This window comes from Dermochelys coriacea, chromosome 3 (assembly GCF_009764565.3).
Source record: "Dermochelys coriacea isolate rDerCor1 chromosome 3, rDerCor1.pri.v4, whole genome shotgun sequence".
NCBI lineage: Eukaryota > Metazoa > Chordata > Testudines > Dermochelyidae > Dermochelys > Dermochelys coriacea.
Window position 1 is genome coordinate 2,878,515 of NC_050070.1, and position 21,796 is coordinate 2,900,310.

The 21,796-nt window shown below is 47.2% G+C and overlaps 1 protein-coding gene across 1 annotated transcript in view; it reads left to right on the forward strand.

The window, feature by feature from the left end:
- The first annotated feature begins 9,271 nt into the window (after positions 1-9,271).
- The window catches only part of RAB10 (RAB10, member RAS oncogene family), a 67,721-nt gene continuing 55,196 nt past the window's right edge, over positions 9,272-21,796 (forward strand). Inside the window, exon 1 of the mRNA XM_038394185.2 lies at positions 9,272-15,230. Coding sequence (XP_038250113.1) covers positions 15,104-15,230 — 127 coding nt within the window. The 5' untranslated portion in view covers positions 9,272-15,103. The remainder of the gene's footprint in view (positions 15,231-21,796) is intronic.

The window sequence follows — 21,796 nt, forward strand, 5'->3', positions numbered from 1 at the left end:
TTTGGGGACCACCTCCCCTCAATGTTTCTTTGGGGTCTCCAACCAACCTCACCAGGATCAAACCAGCTAGCACCTTTCATAAAGTGCGAATTCACTGAAAAGCAATGACACAGCTGAGTGTAAGGAGATGCAGAGTGTGAGTGGCCTCCAGCTGGGAGTGAACATCAAAAGAAGAGTAGCCCCTAGGAGCCAGTCACACAGCAGGATCCCATTGTGCCAGGCGCTGGACAAACAGAGAACACAAAGACAGTCCCTGCACCAAAGAGCTGACAATGGAAATATAAGAAAAGAGACACCAGGTGGAGACAGACAGCTGGGGGGAGCACAAGAAAAGAGTGAGATCATAATGTCTAAATATACTAGCCAGCCCCAGGGGGAGAGAAGGGGAGTAACACACAAGCAGAGTGAACAATGTGGCATCAGGGGCAAAGCACAGGTGGGAGAGATCGGGGTCCTGAGATATGTTCCTCGCTTTTTGTGGGGCGTTGGGCAAGTCCCTTAACTTCTCTGTGACTCATTTTTCCCATCTGTAAAATGGGTCTGATGATACCTACCCCAAGCAGGGGTAGTGAGGCCTTTCCTCCATTCTGCAACTTTCTGGAAGCTGTAAAGGCTGAGTATTACTGTCCAGGGTGCAGTGTGCTCCTCCAGGACAGGGTACACTGAGGTGGGCACAGTGTCAAACAGCAATAGGCATTTTATTTTTCAGTGGTTTGTGAGGGGCATTTCCCCATCCTCTTCTTTCCCTTCCTTTCCTTCCTTATGTTACAGTCACAACAGCATGTTCTGCAGGCCCCAGACAGACACTTCAGCTCCGACTCAGGTCTCTTGTCTTCCCTTGCCAGCTTGCAGCTGTGTCTACACTGAAAGCCGACTGTAGCAAACTTCCACTCGGGCACCCCCAAGGAGTTTCCTGATTCACTGGCCTTCGCATCCTGTCTCAAGCCTCCCCTGCAGTCTCCAACCACAGCAGCCCCCTTCCTCCAGCTAGAGGAGCAGAACAGCCCCTGGGGGTGACTGATGGCCGGCTCCACCCTGCCGTGGGGATTGGGTTTCAGCCCCCTGAGAGTGACATGCTATCCACTCCATTCCAGGGTGTCGTTTAGAGAGCAAGAAACCCAAGGGCTCATCGCTAGGAAAAGGACGAGGTCATCTTTACAGCTTGGAGCACAGAGCTGCACAGACAGTTTGTGATGACACGGGAAAGGCAGGCTGGATTGGGTGTCCCAGCTGCTCAATTATTAAACAGCCTTTTTATTTCCCTCTTACTTCTTCCTGTCCTCTGCACCCCACTGCCCTGTGTCCTTCAGCAGCCAGATTTACCAGCCTCTGCATTCCACCATTGACCTTGGCTTGGCCTCCCTACGCCCAGGCTCCTTGACTGCTACGTCAGAACCAGGCACCCGGCACTGCTGGGAAGACAAGGGCTGCTTTCAAGATTCACCCTGCTTGGCATTTTGCGATTCTTCGAGCAGCTATTTCATTCCTAGATCTCATACTCCTTTGTAAAACCCCACGGGGGAGGGGAAATGGACCTTATCAAATAAAGACCCGTTGCTCAAACTCCATTCAATTCTCTCTTCCCTCCCTTTAATTTTCTTATTCACAGAATCATAGAAGGTAAAAGGGCTTTCCCAGCCCTAGGTCCCATCCACACATTCCCCCCAATCCCTGCAGTGGAAGGCAGTGCAGGATAGTTTCCTACAATCTTCTTCTTCTGTACAGTCCGTTCTCTTTTTGTTCGGTGGAGACTTAAATGACCCAAGCCCTGTGGCCTCCACCAGGTGCCATGAGAAAGGATTCCATAGCTTAGACTGAGCGTCAGGGCCTGTAGTTTATTATTCAGTTTACATTTTCCCTTTGCTCAGAGTCCTCCCATTCCTCCTAATTCTCCCCCAGTGCACTGCAGACGAGACTATTCTCCTTCCTCAAGGGTTACGCCCTGCAGATAGTTAGGCTGGGCATAGTTACCATACCTGCAAAAGTATCTGAAAGTGGCCTGGTTCTTAAAGGCGCTCTTAGCAGGATCCAAAAATGGATTGCTTGCTTGTCTGAGTAACAAGAGTACCCAGAGTTATCAGAGTAAATATTAACTCAATAAACCAGAGCTTTCAAGTGACATAAACTTCATGCTTCAGGGCATAAATCAACCAGGATATCCCAGGACTTCCTGCTGCAGCATCTGGTACTGGCCACTATCAGAGGAAAGAGACTGGACTAGATTGACCAATTGTCTGGTCCAGTCTGGCAATTCCTGTGTTCCCAGGCAAAGGACAGGCAGCTCCCATAGACTGTGGGCTTCAATGGATAGAACCCTAACTACAGTCCTCCTGGGCTGAAACATTGGCCTTTGTCTCCCCTTACCTGTCTCTTAGCAAAACTATACAGGTCTAGCTCTTTTCCTCTCTCCTTGTAGGCAAGTCCCCACCCCACGCCCAACGTGCCAGTATCTTTATGATAACATGATGCCCAGCACTTCTCCTCGCCTGCACTTTCAGAGGAAGCAGAAGTCCTGGAATAGTGGGAAAGGCCCCTCAAGTAGCATTTCCAGCCAACCAGCAGCAGGAAGTCTTGGGCATCTCACAAGAGAACCTCTTTCAGCAGGTATTTTACAAATCCAAGAGGCTGAGAGAATCTGGACCAAGTCCAGAGCATCATTTGGCCCAAAGCTACTCTGAAACCATTCTTTGGATGTTTACTCATTGCTATCTTCATGGCCTCCATAACCATGGTGATACAGTGTAGAGTTGTGCTTCCTCAGATACTAGAGTGGGCATGTTTGGTTAGTCCTACTTCCTGGCAGCTGCACTCACCACAGATGTGGGGGCACAGCTGGGGGAGGGGGGATGACAGAGGGGCCAGAATTGACAGGGAATCAGGGGGACATGCAAATATGATGTTGCTTTCATTTCTGCAGAGAACAATAGACCCCCCCCCCATCATTAACACTGCCTGGGACTGAGGGGGGTTGTTCCCAACGTGGGGTGTGGTTAAATGTCAAGCCGGTTTTGGATTATCTTTCCATCTCCGTCTGCCCAGAAAGGTTGTGTATTTTCTCTTAGATAGGAACCTGCCCCAAGGGGCTCACGGTGCATATTATACATTTATTGATAACTGGCAGAGATCACCCCTCCACTCCCTGTGGAAGAGAAAAGGTTTGTGAGTCTAAGCCCTCTGCCTGGGAGGGGGAAGGGCAGGACGTGCAGCTACATGTCATCAGTGATTGATTCTGTACCGTAGCTCACATGCTTTCTCCTTTCACATCATCGTTGTAAACTAGCTTGTATGGGGGGTGGGATTTCTCCTCTGAAGCTACAAAGGGGCAGACGGTGTTGTATAAACCGTGTCAGGTCCAGGCAGTTTGCAGGATCCTCCCTGTGGGGCGTCAGCAGATCAGTTATGAGATGTTTCCCTCTGAGGGGAAATAGCCCTCATGCCCTTCTCCTCACCTTTGTCCAGCTACTCTATCTGTCTGCAACTATCTTCCTGAACTTCTCCTCCTCCTCCTGACGCCCTCGCCTCAGACTGGACACCGACACCTACTTCCTCCTTCAAACAACCCTCCTTGGGTTTTGCAAAAAAGCACTTAATAAAAATCTACATTTGGGGTCTGAACCAAATTGCCATACTCTCAATATATGCAACCCTTTCCCAGGGATGTCTCACTTTCTTAAAAGGATGACATCAGCCATCTGTGAATGGAAAGAATGCAATTTGGGGAACAAAGGAGATTAATCACGCAGGCTGGAAAGGAAGACAGTTATCTCACTGCTGGTAACAGGCTGATATGTATCATCATGTGACTTGGGCGTTTTTCAGACAAGATTTGATTAATGTAGTGGTTCCCAAACTTGTTCCACCGCTTGTGCAGGAACAAGCTTCCAGCAGCTCCCGTTGGCCTACAGCAGCGAACCGCAGCCACTGGAAGCCGCAATCGGCCAAACCTGCGGACACGGCAGGTAAACAAACCGGCCAGGCCCACCAGGGGCTTTCTCTGCACAAGCGGCAGAACAAGTTTAGGAACCATCAGATTAACGAATAGGATTCCTTATTAGAGTACTAATGGCTGGCATGCTCCTTGACAAAGAAGGGAGAATAAGTTGCTGGATGAATGCATGGCAGCAGATCCAATATAACCCCCATGCTGTGTTAACCTGGTGCAGCCTCAATCTGAACAGAGGTGGGCTGCCAGATTACTCAGCTCCTCTGAAATCAGGCCGCACATGGAGAGAAGAGGCCAGTATTCGGTCAGTGTCTAGGCTCTGATTTCAGCATGAGCAGATGAGAGAAATGTGCGTAAAACAGGCACCTTTAAGGGCACTGTTCCTCTTGGCACTCCACTCCGATATCCTATTCTCACTGCATGGCTGGAATTCCCATAGAACCTGCACCTTGGGCACAGCACTGGGCCACTCATTCAAACTGATCTACAACATGTTTGAATAATTTAGCATTTATTAATTGTTTTTATCTTGATTAGAATTTAAAGGTGCCTTGTTAGCAGGTACTAGCTAGCATGTTCTAACTAATGTTCTAAAACACTAATTTAGGCTTTAATGTGCTAAGAGTGGTTGAGCTGAAGACACGTTAAAAACTACACTCGAGTTTTAGAATGTTAGTTAGAACATACTAGCTAGCACCTTCTACCAACACACATCTCTAAAACCCGCTCAAGATAAACCCTGACTGTTTATTACAAAACATTTTGGGATCTGCTTGCAGAAAAGTCCAAGAAAAGTTTATTCTACGTTGCACTGTTTATGAGACAGCAAGACTCTCCTGTGTTATGAGAGAGTGACTTTAAACTCTTGGAGGATTTACGATTCCCTTTGAAGATGGGACTCGTGTTCTTCACAAATCCTCAGAGACACACTGAGACCACAGAGGGGCAGATAGCTACTAAATACCAACTGTTCAATTCGCCTTTATATGTTTCCCTCTTTGGTTTCTCCTGTGATGGGGTTTTGTGCTGAAACAATGGCCTTTGTTTACATTGAGCTCTTTCTTAATATTTCCTATCAACAGTGAAGCACTAGTATAGACAGTGCACTGGTATATATCAGTCAATTTACCGCTGTGTTGTCTGGAAGTCCTGCTATGTCAAACAGCCACCATGAGCATGGATGGTAACATTAACAAACATTGTTAATAATATGTCAAAGCCTCACTTTGCTATGTGCTGTACAAACATATAGGAAATGACAGTTCCTGCTCCGAAAAACTTACATTCTAAAAGACCAGACATAACAGGTGAATGAGACAAACAAGCAGGCTGAGGTGCGGGGGACACGTGTGTCCAGGTCTTAGCCATTCTGGAGCCCCATCTGGCTACTTAGATCAAGACAGAACATTCCCTGTTGGAATCTGTCCCTGCAAGCCACACCTTCATGTTAAAGAGCAGGACAGCAGCAATCAGTACCATTACCTGCAAATTAGTTATGGCCCTAAAGTTTCTGACAAGTTGTCAATACAATACCCTCGGCTGGACAAAGTTTGGGTGGTTCTGCTCTAGGTGGTCTCTTCTGGGGGCTCCTTTTGTTGTGATGTTCTCAGCATTTATAGATACAGACCTGCCCTGTGTATGCTCACTAACACGAGTCTGACTTCTGCTAAACAAACAGCAAAGCTCTGGAGGGAGAATGTTGTGGTACCAGAACATGATGTACAATGGTGCCCAGAGGAATTTTCTTATCACAGAAACAAAGTTACCCCTACTCAGGATGGAGAGATATCAGAGAGACAAACTCAGCCCTATTTAATAATAATGCAGATTAAACTAAAACCTGGATTTATGATGGATCCGTTTGCAGGCAGTTGATTTCCTATAATTAAATGATGTCTTTCAATAGGAAGCCAACTCTGTTGGAGCACAGAGCTTCAACTTCTTAACCACCCACAGATATGTAATTAGAGGAAACCACCCACTACAAAATGATCTTCAAGGCTTAAAATGGCATGATGAATGACACCGTTTGTGGTGCCTCTTTTTATTGTCAATCCTGTAGATTTTTTGTGCATTATACAGTTTTACCCATATACCCTATAGTGTTTCCTATTCTATAGGTGTCTGGAACAGTTCTTTCACAGGAAGATAAAACTTAAAAAAAAAAATTTGGTCAATCAATTTCAATGTAAAACTGTAAGACAAATTTGCTGGGGAGATAAATGATGGTGTAAATTGTATGGGTCTGTCAATTGTATGTGGGTTTAATTGCTTTGCAGTGTAACTTGCATTGATTTGGTATTCACTGGGCATGCAAAATGAGTGTGACAAAGTGATGTCATGGTATGTCAATTTGGGCATAAAATGGGTACAACTCCCACTGAAATCAATGGAAGCTACTTCTGCTTCTGGCAGGGCTGAATTCGGCCCTCTTGGGATGTGTGTGTGTGACACACATTATATATAGAGAGTCAGCAACTGAGGTTTCTACTTCTGCCTCTATCACAGTCTTCCTCTGTGACCTTGGATAAATTACAATCCCTCTGTGCATCCTTACATGGCTACTTCCTTACCTGCGGAATGAAACCACTGAGGCTTCAGAATATAAAAGCAATCTAATGGTTCTTTCCTACACCATGAACACCAATCCATCACTGGGAGTAAGTGGGTCAGTAGTCAACCTTCCTGCTGATAACCCTCCAGGTTGTTCTATATTCCACAGTCCAGTTAGTCTTGCAAGTGTAACCCTTGGCAAGAGACAATGTGAAGCAACTGCAGCTGGAAGGCACTCTATTGTTTCTCTCCTCACCCTGCTTCTCTCATGGTTGGGGGCTAAAACACAAGGCAGGCTATGTAAAAGCAGATGGGAAGCTCTTGGCTTTCATCTTGGATCTGGATTTCAATGCAGATGTGAGCAATGTCTGCAAGGAAACTAGTCAGCATCGCTGCTAAAAGAGATTACAGGATTTAATTCACTCTACCAGCAAGATGCAATTTAAAGAGGCAGAACCCAATTTTTAAAATAATATAAATGACATAAACAGGGCGCTTAAGATGAATTTCCTCCCCACACCACTTTCCCCCACTCCCCAAGCTGCTTTCATTATTGAATGAAGTTTAGGCCATTGCCAGGACTTGATTCGTTTTGCCATCAGCACCTACCATCCCTTCAATGCTAATTATTCCAGGCACCCTAAGAATCTTTAGTTTTATTACATAGTTCTGGGGTTAAATTTTAGCACCCTATTTTCAAGTAACTATTAATAGTTAATGATAATTATATGCACTTATACTGATCCTTTCATCTAAGGACTTCAAAGTGCTTTACAAACAATAACTAATTAAGCCTCATACTATCTCTGTGAGGTAGGTAAGCACCCATTTTATACAGGCTCAGAGAGGCTGTACTGTAACTTGCCCAGAGGTCAGAGGCAGGGCTAGAAGTAGTGCTTCTCAGTCTCTTGCTCTAATCACTAGTTCACTCTCCCTCCATGATGAAAACAAGGCAGTGACTGGCTCTGCAAAGCACTGATGATAACAATGCTAAGCTTCTTCCTTCATTTGCAGGCAGCTTGTGGTAACATGACCTGATATTACCATAAGTAATGCTGCAACTGGGGCAGAGATTTTCATCTGCAGATAAAGCATCTGAATGTCTTGAATGGGGGTGATCATACAGATACATCTAGTCATCAACATACATGGGAACATGAAGTCCCTGAACTCTCCAATCCAGGGGGAAAAATCCATGTTATTCTTCCAGGCTGCTCTTGTCATCCAACCTAGAGATTTCTGAATTGGCAGATGTGGAGCACAGAAAACTCCTAAAACATGTTCCAACAAGATGCCTGTCACCAGGGAGAGCTTTGCTGAACCATCTGCCTCAGGAACTTCCTCTTCAGAAATCATAGTGAGATGACTGTGCAGAAATATGGTCTTAGGAAACTGAGACTCTTTGTCAAACTCCAGTTGGACACTGTATGACCTTTGTTGGGTCCTTCCTGCCTCTACTTGACTGGCAAATCTTCTTTTACTTCAGTTTAAACTATTTAATCAGCACTTAGCACCTATCACATAAGAACATCACCATGGTATCTACACAGCAAACTAAATTAGATAGTCTCTCTCTATTTCCAAGGAATACAGGCTTTATTGTGTTTGTTGCAAATTCCGGGTCAACATTCAAATACATCAAATGGCCCTTTATTCCCTGTGGATTTCCACCATTGCCAGGCCTGTTCGAAGCTGATGGCATACCGTGGCAAGGTTGCTGCAGAAAGTGTTTTCCAAATAAAAAGAATAAGGCGAAAATCATATTGTAGTTTGCAATGGGTGTTCTTACATCATCCAAGTGCTGGCTTATTTTGTCATTGATAAAATGTCCCTCTAGTAAAACACTGGTAGCATTTGGCAACTTTTAGGGTTGGTTGGAAAGGATGGTGAAGCAATGCCAAAAGCTACACAAATATTTTATGAAGATGGAAAGCCAGTGCAGGCCACCATTCTTGTGTTTTTAAATTGGTCTCCATCCTGTCTTTCATTACTTCCTTCAGTCTCTACCTTCCTCAGAAATTAAAACAAAAACCTTGCATTTATATAGCATCTTTCATTCAAATGGATCTCAAAACATACTACTAAATCTTGGGAATAACTTGATTTTTAAGTTCCAAGCAGAAAAAACTGGAGTACTGCATCTGAGTCTATAGCCATACCCATGGTTTGCATTCTGTAAACTGGTGTGCAGTGTTGCTATGGAGCTGTTCTCCTGGTCGGAAGGTGCAGAAAGACCAGGGTGTTCTAAGAATATCGCAGCATGGGCCAGGTAAGTGGAAATGTAATGAGGATGCATATGCAGTGGCATTAATTTCCTTTCCTCTGCTATTCAGACAACAGGCAGAGTGTTTTGGTGATGTCTCATGAACCGGGTAAGGGCTTGTACATCACAACTGGAAACTGCCAAAAGCTTCTGGAGCATTTGGGAGCAGGGAGCTGCAGGTGATGTTAGGAAGAATTGGACAGAAGGTTCTAGAAGGTTCTGTGGCAGCTCAAAGTGACAGCTGGGGATGAGAGTTGGGAGTGACATTTGGGAGTGACAGTGTGAAATTCCTGCCCTCTCCCCCCACGGCTAGGCTATCCGCATTAGGTAGATAGGTACGGTGGACAGGGGATTTGGCCACTGGGTGTGGCACTAGGAAATGAGCATTTGGGTGAAGCAGTTTGAACTGAGCTGCTTGGTAAGACAATGGGGATGGAGCACACACGTGAAGTGAGCATAATAACCGTGACAGCTGATCTGGCTCCAGACACACAAGAAGGGTCCAGATTCCAAAAGATTATAATTCTGTCATGGGACAGCAATCGGTATGGACTGACTCCAGTAGTTACTGTAATATCTTCCCTTAAAAAATAACAAATGCAAATGAAACATATCAGCAGAGAAAACCACAAATCAATATAGCAAATTAATAAAACACGTAGAGACATTCAGTACGGAGGTCAGAGTAGCTACCTGAACCATCCTGCCAGATGAGGGAATTACTCTGTTTCTTACTTAACATCTATCAATATCTACTATTACTGAACTAACTCCAGGGTTTTCTGATCACACATCCACTTCCTGATTACAAAGCAGTTCCTTCTGCACTGGCCTGTTCAGTTCATGAGGTGGACCTGACACGTGTAGCCTATGGTTGCTGGTCCCGGTGTTTTTTCATTGCAGTGAGTGGGTATGCAAGTGTTGCTTCTGTCAGCACAGGAATACCGTAAACAGCATTCTAGAAACAGCTAGTGATGTCCTTGGTTTTGATCAGATGCCTGTTTTTCCTGTAGGACTGGCCCACTCATGGATGGTTATAACTTATAACCTTGGGGCACATGGCATCTTCTGTTTGAAATCTAACATTCTCTCTCACTTGCAATGGGTTGTTTGGCATTCTTTTCATAGCATTTCTTCCATTCCAATAACCTGGCAGATAAATCTTTAACTACTCTAAAGTTAAAGGTCTTTGGCTTAAGAAGCTTATTGGATGTTGGCACCAAGGTTTTAATCTTCTGCCCATAAACTTCTGAACAGCTGATCCTAATAAAGCATTGTGAGGACTACTGTGATGTACTAACAGTGCGACACATGGATCCCTGGCATCTAACATTTTTTCTATTAAGTTCTTTGTTATTTGTGCTGACTTTTCTGCTAACCCATTTGATTGTGCATAAGGACTTGGCCTGTGGTGCTTGAGCTGATATATCACAGAGAATTGCTAAAACAAACTGTATGTGAGGCTGCCAATTCTCACAATATTTGGTGTTTAGCTTAAAGCACCCAGAAACAAGTGATTTTGTGAAAATCTCAGCTGTTTTTTTTTTTTAAAGTAAGTTTCTAGTCCTTTTAGTTGTGGAGAAAAACTTGAAAATGTGACCTAGAGTGCACCTTCAAAGCTCAAAAATCAGATTGCAAATAAAATAACCAAACAAACAGTCTACTAAGGACTGTTGTGCCAGCCAGAGTGACCATGGTTGATGGCATTGCACCAGGTATTGTTTAGTAAGTTCCCAAATCTGGCTCAGTCCCGTGAATCCACAAATCTCCGAGGTGGCCTCGTGGCAGTAGCAAGTTGGGTCAGGGTGTGCACCCCTTTGAATGTCAATGGAAAATTTGAGAGCATGGTGTGCTAGGGTGTTTTTGTCCATTCTGGCAACATGGCTGAAGAGCATGCAACACTGCTTTTGAATACAATGAGCGACTGAAGGAAGGCCAGAAACGTGCAAGATCGTGACATTTCGCACAAAGTCAAACCACTTTATGCTCAGGATTTGGTGCTGACAGCACATATGGAATGCCTCTAACCACTCCACGTCTCCTGTAAGAGGGTCCAGGTTTCTGACCCGTACTGCAATACACGTAGTACGTAAGTTTGATAAATTCTGAACTTTGTCTTAGCACAAAGACATTTTTGCATCCATAAGCAAGACATGGACTTCATTCAGGAGGTGGCAAGATGTATTCATCAAAGAATGTCCAATTTTCCACAATTGTTTGAACTCTCTTTGCAGCCTAGGTAGACGAATTCATCAGGGCTCTCCGCTGTACTCAGCCCACCTGCACCAGGTGCTTTGGTCATCCAGCTCTGAGGTTCTGGGCCTTGGTCTTCTGGCAGGAGATGTTCAACTCCATGGTGTGGGCAGCGTCTGGGAGACCTTGGATGGTGGGACTGAAATTCTCCACAAGCAAGGCAGCATCGTTGGAGTGATCTTGGTTGGTGGCCACTTCTTGACCAAGCTTGATTCCAACATGTAGAGCAAGAAGTCCTAATATTCAGTAAACAGCTCAACAGAATAGTGTGGGGTGCAAGAATGTATCCCTGCCGCAAACCTGACATTGTGTAGAAATGTGGTGAAAGCTATGAACCAATATGCACTCTTGCACCTGTACTCATGCATGAGAGAGCAGAAAAGTGGAACACAACTCCTTTCAGTACGAGCCAAAGTGCTGACCTGTTGACTGAATCAAAAGCTGTATTGATATCGATACATGGAAACTGTATCGACACATCAACTGGGCAGTTAAATTCTCAGTGCAGCTCAACTAGAAGACAGAGGGTGTGGACAGTGTCCATTGTTTACTGCTCTACAGTGAATCCTGATTACTGTAGACAATGATGTCTGTTAAAGAGCTGCTGCATCCTACCCAGCAGAATGTGACCAAAGACCTTTTCAGGGAGTGTGGTTGGCACACTCACTGTCAGATCCTCTGCCATTGTACAGGGACATTATGATGCCATCTTTCCATTCTGCTAGCAATTTGAAGCCCACACTTTTAAGAACAGTTGATGCAGGCAGGCTGATGCTCACTGGTTCCACAGCACCCTTGAGCAGCTCAAGTGGAATACCATCAGGTCCAGCAGCACACCCATTCCGTTACTTTTAGATGGTCTTTCGTACTTCCTCGAGTGACAAAGGATCAGTGTTCATCCCAAGATCTGCAGCTATGTGGTTTGCCAGGTCACATAGCTCTTGACAGTCGTCAGCAGGTGTGTTGTTCAGCATGCTATTCTGTAATCAGACGGCTCTCCCTGCTTGAGAGACAAGGTCCTGGAGAGATGGAAAACCCATTCTAAAAGCATGAGGATGTTAGAAGGCTGTTTCTGGGTCCAGTCAGGTACATGATAGCTCTGTAGGCAAGATGCAGATTGTTGTTCATTAGGCCATCCTTTCCTTCTTCAGCTAGGGAACTGATGTAGATCTCACAGTTTTGTTTTGCCATGGCCTGGAAAATGCCTTTCAGCTGTTTATGTTCTTAGACATCTGTCAAAAGGAACCCCAAATTTATTATTTTTCAGATATCACAATTTTAAGTCAATCTCATGATTCCAGCCATGGATGGTCAGGTTCTGTATTCTGTATTTATTGTAGATTCCAACTTCAATGGCCAGAATAGGATATTTTGGACTCTGTGTTTATACTTTGCAAAATCCAGATGCACACTGTGGATTATTCTTAGCAATTCTGCCCTTGTAATGGGTATTATTATGAGACAAAGTCCTTTGTACAGAATCTCATCATATGCAGCAGTTTATAACCATAGTCACGGCATGTTTTTATGCTGGAGGAACATGGGCTTTTTCGTTTGGCCATCAATCAAGCTGTTGGGAGGTTGCGTCACTTGTGTTTCTTCTCAGAGCTCGTCAAATTTTGTTTCAGAAATCGGCAGTGCTTGAGTCAGATTTCCTTCAAACTCCTATTCCTGCAGTGCTGACTTTCACTATTTATGGAAACTCTTAAAAACATGTCTGTTGTAATAAGCTCCCTCTCTGAACTAAGTTTCTCATTTAACAAGTACAATAGACCTTCAGAATTACAAACACTTCAGGAATGGAGGCTATTGGTAACTGAAATGTTCGTAACTGAACAAAACATTACGGTGGTTCTATCAAAAGTTTACACCTGAACACTGACTTAATACCGCTTTCAAACTTTACTATGCAGAAGAAAAATGCTGGTTTTAACCATCTTAATTTAAATGAAACAAGCTGAGAAAGTTTCCTTTGCCAATTTTTAACCCCTCCCCTTTTTTTTTTTTAAAAAAAAAAGTAGTTTACATTTAATACAGTACTGTACTGTATTTGCCTTTTTTTGGTCTCTGCTGCTACCTGATTGCATACTTCTGGTTCCAAATAAGATGTGTGGTTGACTGGTCACTTTGTAATTCTGTTCGTAACTCTGAGGTGCTATGGACTTGTGCAATTTCACTATCGGTCCTTGAAGTCATTGGGGTTCTTTGCACAATGGTTTTCTGGAAATAAGACCTACATTTTTAACAGTGAGGACAATTTACCAGGAACAATTTACCAGGGGCTGTGGTGGATTCTCCATCACTGACCATTTTTAAATAAAGATTGGATGTTTTACAAAAAGATCTTGCCTAGGAACTATTTTGGATAAGTTCTATTGAGCTGATCACAACTGGCTCTTCTATGAAACTACTAACAGAGGCTTCCAATCTGTTTCTACCATAACTGATTTCTACTTGTAAATGCATTTATGAAACTGTTCACAATCAGAAACAAGCGCCAGCACCTCTCTTTCAATCTGAGCCCAGTTCAGCAGTTTTCACCAGAGCTTGGGAAGCACATGCCACTGGACAATCATTTTGCAGACGAGCAGCTCCCCTAACCTACATGACCTTGCACTGGTGAGTCCTGATTAGGCTCTCCGTTAATCCCAAAATATTCCAGTTCTGGGACTCTTGTGGTAACTTCCGTTCAAAGTCTTAAGAAGCTTTCCTCTTGCCAGTCACCCCAGCACCCGCCACGTGCCGCAGGGCGAAGGGTTTCTCGCCGTTCTCTGCACTGCCACTTGCTTCGCAGACTCACTGCCCGTCAGGTTCCCTTCTAGACGGCGGGATTCGGGGGCCGTGATCTTGCTGCATTTTTGGTCCCCTCTGGCTGCCCCAGGACACAGGTAACGGGGCCAAGAGCAGGCGCAGGGGTCGGGGGGAGACTTTGTTCCCGAGCCCCAGCCCCAGCCCCAGCCCCAGGGCAGGGATCGGTTCAAAGCCCTCATTCCCCCCCCCCTCGCCCCATGCCACGGGTCACACACAAGGCTTCGTCCCGTCCCATAGGCCCAGCGCGGGCCCAGGGCGCCTCTGAGCGGGGCTCAGGCAGCCCGCCACAGGCCAGGCCCAGGCTACGAGCCACCAGCACCGGGACGGGCCCCCGGGGAAAGGGCGGGCCGCCGCCTCCCTCAGTCTAACGCAGCCCCTCAGGCTGGGGGAGGGGGGCGGGCGCCCTTAGGCCTCCCCGCGCCTGCGCCACGCTGACAACATCTTTTCCCCGGTCGCGCGCCACCCGCACACCGCTACGCTGGATCGCCGACGCGTGCCAATCAGCTCCGACGTCTTTGCTGTGAACGCCAATCAGAGGCCGGGGGCGGGACTTCCTCGCGCCACGCCCGCTGCGCGGCGGCGGTCGGGGGAGGAGAGGCGCGGGGGAGGGAAGAAGGGGGTAGCGCGGCCTCGCCCAAGGCTCCGCCCCCGCCCTCCGCGAACGCGCGCGGCCCCGCTTCCCACGCCGGCACAGAGAGTGCTTGCGTCACCTCGCGCTCTGCGTCCGGCGGCGGCGCGCGCCGCTTTCTTGCCCGGCTCGGGGGAGCACGAGCTTAGGGCCCCGCCCCTCCGCGGCCTGGGCTTTGCGTCGGCCCCGCACAGGGCAGCGGCGCGCACGTCGCCCTGCCCCTCGCCTCGCGGCCTGTGCGTTTAACGAGCGGCGCGCGCAGCCTCAGGAGACCCGCCGCCGCCGCCGCCGCCGCCTTCCTGGGACTGGGAGTCAGCGGGCGCCGGAGCCGGGGCCGGGGCCGGGGCCGGGCGCGGAGGGAATGCGGCCAGGGGCAGCCGTCGGAGCAGCGTCCCCGTGAGCAGCGCGGGAGCCGCCGCCGCCGCCGCCTGCCCGGCCTGAGAGCGCAAGGAGCGTCCGCCCGCCGCCGCGCCGCGCAGGGCAGGGGAGCCCCGCCAGGGAAGCCATTTTGTGCCGCCCCGCTCCCCCGCCGGGCCGCCGCCGCCCTGCCGGGTCGCCCCGGCTCCCTGCTGCGCAGGCCCGCGGGGCCCTAGAGTGAGAGCGGCCCAGGCAGGGACGGGGGAGCCCGCAGCGGGCGGCGGCCGCGCTCCCCATGGCGAAGAAAACGTACGACCTGCTCTTCAAGCTGCTGCTGATCGGGGACTCCGGGGTCGGCAAGACCTGCGTGCTCTTCCGCTTCTCCGACGATGCCTTCAACACCACCTTCATCTCCACCATCGGTGCGTGAGCGGCCCCCCCCACCGTCCCCCCGCCCCCGGGGGGGGGGGTGAGCGGCCCCCCCACCGCCCCTCCGCCCCCGGGGGGGGGGGTGAGCGGCCCCTCCCCTCCCGCCCCGGGGGGGGGGTGAGCGGCCCCCCCCCTCCCGCCCCCCGGGGGGGGGGGGTGAGCGGCCCCTCCCCTCCCGCCCCCGGGGGGGGGGGGTGAGCGGCCCCTCCCCTCCCGCCCCCGGGGGGGGGGGGTGAGCGGCCCCTCCCCCCCCCCCCCCGGGGGGGGGGGTGAGCGGCCCCTCCCCTCCCGCCCCCGGGGGGGGGGGTGAGCGGCCCCCCCCCCCCCGCCCCCGGGGGGGGGGGGGGTGAGCGGCCCCTCCCCTCCCGCCCCCGGGGGGGGGGGTGAGCGGCCCCTCCCCTCCCGCCCCGGGGGGGGGGGGTGCGCGGCCCCCCCTCCGCCCCGGGGGGGGGGGGTGAGCGGGCCCCCCCCACCGTCCCTCCCTCCCTTCCCCCATCACCTAGGCCCTCAGGGAGCCTGATTCTCACCGGGGTGGGGAGAGAGGGAGGCTACATTCTCCCCTTCTTCTTGGCCTTTGGTGTGTGAGTGGGGCCTGCTGCACCGACCCCCACCCTGTCTCGCTTGTTAGGGGTGACTGGGACATCCACCCCCGCATTCATCTCTGCCATCAGTGAGTGACCAGGGGAGCCTTGTGTCCTTAAGCCACCCTGCCCCGTTGACCTGACCATGTCTCCCCTCCACCCAAACCACACACGTCTTGTCACTATTAATTGATTTGCCCGTTATATTTCCTGCCATCATTATTTGGGTAAAAAGAAAGAGTACTTGTGGCACCTTAGAGACTAACAAATTTGAGCATAAGCTTTCGTGAGCTACAGCTGATTTCATCGGATGCATTTGGTGGAAAATACAGTGCAAAGATTTACATACATAGAGAACATGAAACAATGGGTTTTATCATACACACTGTAAGGAGAGTGATCACTTAAGATGAGCCATCACCGGCGGGGGGGGGGAGGAGGAAAACCTTTCATGGTGACAAGCAAGGTGGGCCATTTCCAGCAGTTAACAAGAAGGTCTAGCAACAGTCCGGGGCGGGGTAGGGGGGAGAAATAACATGGGGAAATAGTTTTACTTTGTGTAATGACTCATCCATTCCCAGTCTCTATTCAAGCCTAAGTTAATTGTATCCAGTTTGCAAATTAATTCCAATTCAGCAGTCTCTCGCTGGAATCTGTTTTTGAAGTTTTTTGTTGAAGGATAGTCACTCTCAGGTCTGTAATCGAGTGACCGGAGAGATTGAAGTGTTCTCCAACTGGCTTTTGAATGTTATAATTCTTGATGTCTGATTTGTGTCCATTTATTCTATTACGTTTAGACTGTCCAGTTTGACCAATGTACATGGCAGAGGGGCATTGCTGGCACATGATGGCATATATCCCATTGGTAGATACGCAGGTGAACAAGCCTCTGATAGTGTGGCTGATGTGATTAGGTCCTATGATGATGTCCTCTGAATAGATATGTGGACAGAGTTGGCAAGGGGCTTTGTTGCAAGGATAGGTTCCTGGGTTAGTGGTTCTGTTGTGTGGTGTGTGGTTGCTGGTGAGTATTTGCTTCAGATTGGAGGTCTGTCTGTAAGCAAGGACTGGCCTGTCTTCCAAGATCTGTGAGAGTGATGGGTCGTCCTTCAGGATTAGTTGTAGATCCTTGATGATGCATTGGAGAGGTTTTAGTTGGGGGCTGAAGGTGATGGCTAGTGGTGTTCTGTTCTTTGTTGGGCCTGTGCCTTAGTTAATCTCCACCATTGGAGTGTGCTTCCAGAGAGACTTGGACCACTCCCCTCCCGGGGTGATTTTGCTTCCTTATGTGCATCCCAATACCCAGCTTCATCTCCAGCATGTGTGAATAACCTTTGGAAATCTCCATACCCCCTGGGAACCTAACTGTCTCTTTCTCACCCCCAACATCATCTCCACTAATGGCAGGTAAGACTAGGTGAAGTCTGGGGAGACCCACTGTTTCTCTGTGATGCCACCCTCACTCTTATTAGTAGGTGAGCCCCCTGGAAGTCCTGTCAGCACACGCTATTCCTTTCAGGAGAATTCTGTGCCACTGTGCAATGCAGAATTTGCACAGAATTAATGTTCCCTTCAGAATTCTGTTTTTTTCCTGATGAATTTGTGGTTTCCACTTATATGCTCCTTTGGTGGAAATTACAAATTCCAGTCCCGGGTGAGGTGGGGCAATGTTTCCTCAATCTATTGTTGTCTGTATTGGTACAGACCACGCTTTTGACAGGTATTTTAAAATAAATTACCAAAATAATTGAAGCTGATATGATTTTTATTGTGCTGTTTTGACAGAACATACAGAATTTTGCAGAATTTTTAATTGGGGCAGAATTCCCCCAGGAGTAACCCTATCCCTATATCTGAGTGTGCAAACCCTCCCTCAAAATGGCTTTCATATCCATTGTTAAGGAAAAGAGGTGTGTTCTGAGATCTTCCCTCCCCATCTCGCTGTACTCTTGACCTCAGGACACTTTCCCATTAAATAGGTTGTTTCTCTATAGAATTTTTTTCTTTCCCCTGATTGTCATCTGCATGTACTGTCTTGGGCTGAATGCCTTATCCTCTTTGATCAGCTGTACCAACTTAACAGGACTGCTACTGTATCTGTACATGCTGCCTGCAAGTAAACATTGGCAGATGCATACCACATGCAGCAGAAGTTAGTTGATTCAGAAGTTCAGTCTTGGAAATGAGACTGTTTGGATTGGATTGGATTAAGCTCTGTAGGGCTTAGTGTGCAGACTACAGTGACTGGCAGCACTGCTGCCCTTCTAGGGCAGGGAAGCATATAGTACCAGTCATACAAACATGAACTATCAATAGTGGTAGCTGGAAGTGTAGTTAGGCAACACTGTTCTGTGTTATGTTGTTAAGTCTGCTATATCTCTAATCAATCAAAGCTCAGATGTGGCCCTAAAAGTCCCACAAGAAATGGTGCTTTCTTAATCACTGAAGTTTGTGTAATTTAGGAAGGTATATTTGGTATTTAAGACTCCTAAGTAGTTAGGGATAGTTGAGACGTACACGGCGGTTAGGCAGCAACTCAATTGTCTTGGCCTGAAGCTCTTAGCTGCTTTATTTTTATAGCCCATGTTCCCACTAGAACTTTCATAACATCTCATCCAAGGAAAGTAGAATTGTTCAATGCTGTGCTTTATTTCATTACAAGGGCCATAATTTAATTATTTAACCCGTATTTGTCACTTGATGTGCATTTGTCTATGTTTACGTTGGACTAAGCATTGGTTGCTTTCCCTGGTGGTGGGAAGTGGAGTTTTGTTTAGTCTGTGTTTCAAGTTCAAGCCCTTTAATGTACAATTTAAGGAATTGGTGATATGTAGTGGTGATACTGCCCTAGCCATGCTACAGAGAATATGCATTATTAACACAATGTTCATGCATTTATAAATGAGATACTAAACTAGTTGAAGCCTTATGAGTAGCTTGAGTATAGGCAAAAGTTTATCCTTAGAAGCAAATTTTGTCCGTTTTGAGGTACGGGAGATTAATAGTGTTGAGCTCTCTTGTGCTTCTCTGTTTACACCAGGAGTGGGCAAACTGTGGCCCAGGGGCCACATCTGGCCCTCCGACTTTTTTAATTTGGCCCTCAGGTGCTTGCCAGGAAGCAGGGTCCAGGGCTTGCTCCAGCCGGGGAGCTGGGTCGGGGTCTTGCCCCACTTTGCACAGTTCCCAGAAGCAGCGGCATGTCCCACCCTCCGGCTCCTACGCGTAGGGGCAGCCAGGGGATTCCACACATTGCCCCTGCCCCAAGCACTGCCCCTGCAGCTCCCATTATCTGGGAGCTGCAGGGGTGGCACCTGCAGACAAGGCAGCATGCAGAGCTGCCTGGCCGCACCTCCGTGTAGGAGCCGGACGGGGGACATGCCACTATTTCTGGGAGCTGCCTGAGGTAAGAGCTGCCCAGAGCCTGACTCTCTACCATGCCCCAGCCCTCATCCCCCTCCTGCCCTCTGAACCCCTCTGTCCGAGCCTGGGGCACCCTCCTGCACTCACAACCCCTCAGCCCCACCCCAGAGCATGCATCCCCATCTGGAGCCTGCTTGCACCCCAACCGTCAACTTCATGAGCATTCACGGCCCGCCATACAATTTCCATACCCTTTGGGCCAAAAAGTTTGCCCACCCCGGTCTACACCATAGTTATGTTCTAGAGTCCATGGATGGGATTTTTTTAAGTGTGCCTGGAGTGACTTAGGCACACCTAGAGTCTACGGACAGGATTTTCCAGAACATAGCAATTGTGTAGACTGAGAAGCATAAATCCCATTGGAAGTTAATGGGACATGTGTTCCTATCACTTGAGTGCTTCTGAAAATCCTACACTATGTATCTAATTTGTGCTCCTGGAATGCATAAAACAGTGATTTTTAGAACAAAATCCAACTCCAGTGAATTGATGTGTGGTCTCAAAGCTAATGTGAATTAATAATCCAGGTTTTATTTGGCATTCAGAACTTCCTTTATGACCATGTGAGATTCTCAAATTGGTCTGTAGAATAATTGCTAATGGATTGTGAAAAGTTGTCTTGTTACATAGTGCTGACTTCTGACTGCTAAATTGTGTAAAGATGGCTGAAAATGTTTTCCATCTAAGAAACTGTTTTATTTACTGCTTGGTTGTTATGAAATCATGAAAGGGATGCACTCTGAATGAATGCAAATAGAGTAGGAGTGGACCATGCAACTCCTCTTAAGATGTGGCCCACCCATACAATGGAAAAACCTAAGGTGCTTTAAAACATTGGTCCTCTTGCACTTGCCCAAGCGCTACTCTAAAGTGTGAATTGTGTTGACATATAAAATGGCTGAGTAATCTGTCTGAAAATGGATTATCACGCACTAACGCTTTCAGTTGTAGCTCCTAGGCCCTGCACTAAAGACTCTCTGAAAATCTCCTCCATTGTTATAATTCTGGTGCAGTCACACTGGTGTAGAGCCCACAAGTGTTCGACAGATCTATATGACATGGTGGTTACGATGATGTCAGCCTCATGTGAGAACTTCTGCTGGTAGCACAAGAGGCGCCATAGCAGTTCTGCAGCAATGGTGGGAGACTTTCAGCAAAGCTCAGTGCAGATGTAGCCTTTGACATGGTTCAATAAGGAAGTAACAAGAGCATTCCCAGTTTGTATCGATTTAGTAAGGTGAACTATAGCTTATTTACCTACTTCTGCTTAAATTATATCGGAGCTTTATCATATTTAAGAGTGGATGAAACATGGTTGCCAGTAGCTAGCTAACTGTAATTTGGTATACTTTATTTCTTTTAGCAACCAACTACAAAGCACTCTGTCTAGTTGATTCTTGAAACATTAGTTGAACTTTGTGCATATACGAATGACTTATTACCATGGCTAGAGGTGCTATAAATAAACTCTCCTGCAGAATCCCTAGGTCGTCATAACCTCCCTGAATAGAGCAGGGAATCTATCTTCAAAAAGCTTTGGGACTTATTTAAAGAAGGCTGTGAATACCCTATGGAAGGGGTAAAAATCTGTCATAAAGCGCACTTATTTTTTAACAGTCCTATATCCTTTAGTGCAGAGATCAGTATTTGACTTTAACTATAAGTCTCCTGGTAACTTTGGTTTTATCTCCATTGTTCCCCAAATTCCCCACTATTGCTACTATTGGATCAGTTCTGTGAGGACTATCCATGATTGGTGTACATGAGGTGGGTGGTGATGGTGATCTCTGGTGTGGTAAGCCATCATATAGTGTAGACCTATTCAGAGCAAGATTAAAAAGATGTTTAAAATTTAAATTGCTTTCTAGAGACTTTCGATGTTAGCACTTCCATTATTGCTGCTACTGAACTAATGGCACAATAGTTTTATTCCGCACCCTTCCCCCAAAAAAATAGCCAGTGCAGACAGCTTTGTTCAGTCAGTGTGGAAGTTGAATTAAATTAATATTTGGGAGTATGTTTGTACTGGAGTATATTTGCATACAGTCAAATTGGTGTCAGTGTTGCAAAACAACCTTGGAAAATTCTGCTTCAGTTTGGTGAAAAACTGCTTCGGTTCAGGGAGTGAAACGTGTTTATATCACAAACATGGGCAAATAGATCTTGTCTGGTGGGCGTGCTTTCATGCTAATTTTGGAAGGATGTCAGTGTTTCACAGAACGTAACATACAAAATTTGTGCTTGCATGTCTAAATTGAATTGAGAGTTATTCTGGTGCATGAGAACCTGTCAGTGAAACTGACCAGGTTTTTTATTCTTATTATTTTGCATTAGCAAACTGCACATAAAATAAACTAGGTCTGGGGAAAACCCTTGATTTTAATAATTTAATGCTAATGCAAGCAAACGTAAGTTTCCCCTTCTGAGTGCCTCTCAATTTTATCCAGACTAACAAAATATTTTTATCATGGATCTTAATGAAAATGCTTCCCTTAATGTTCTCTTCTTCCTCTGTGCATTATTTGTAGTGAGGGGAATTTTCTAAAAGGCTCCATTTA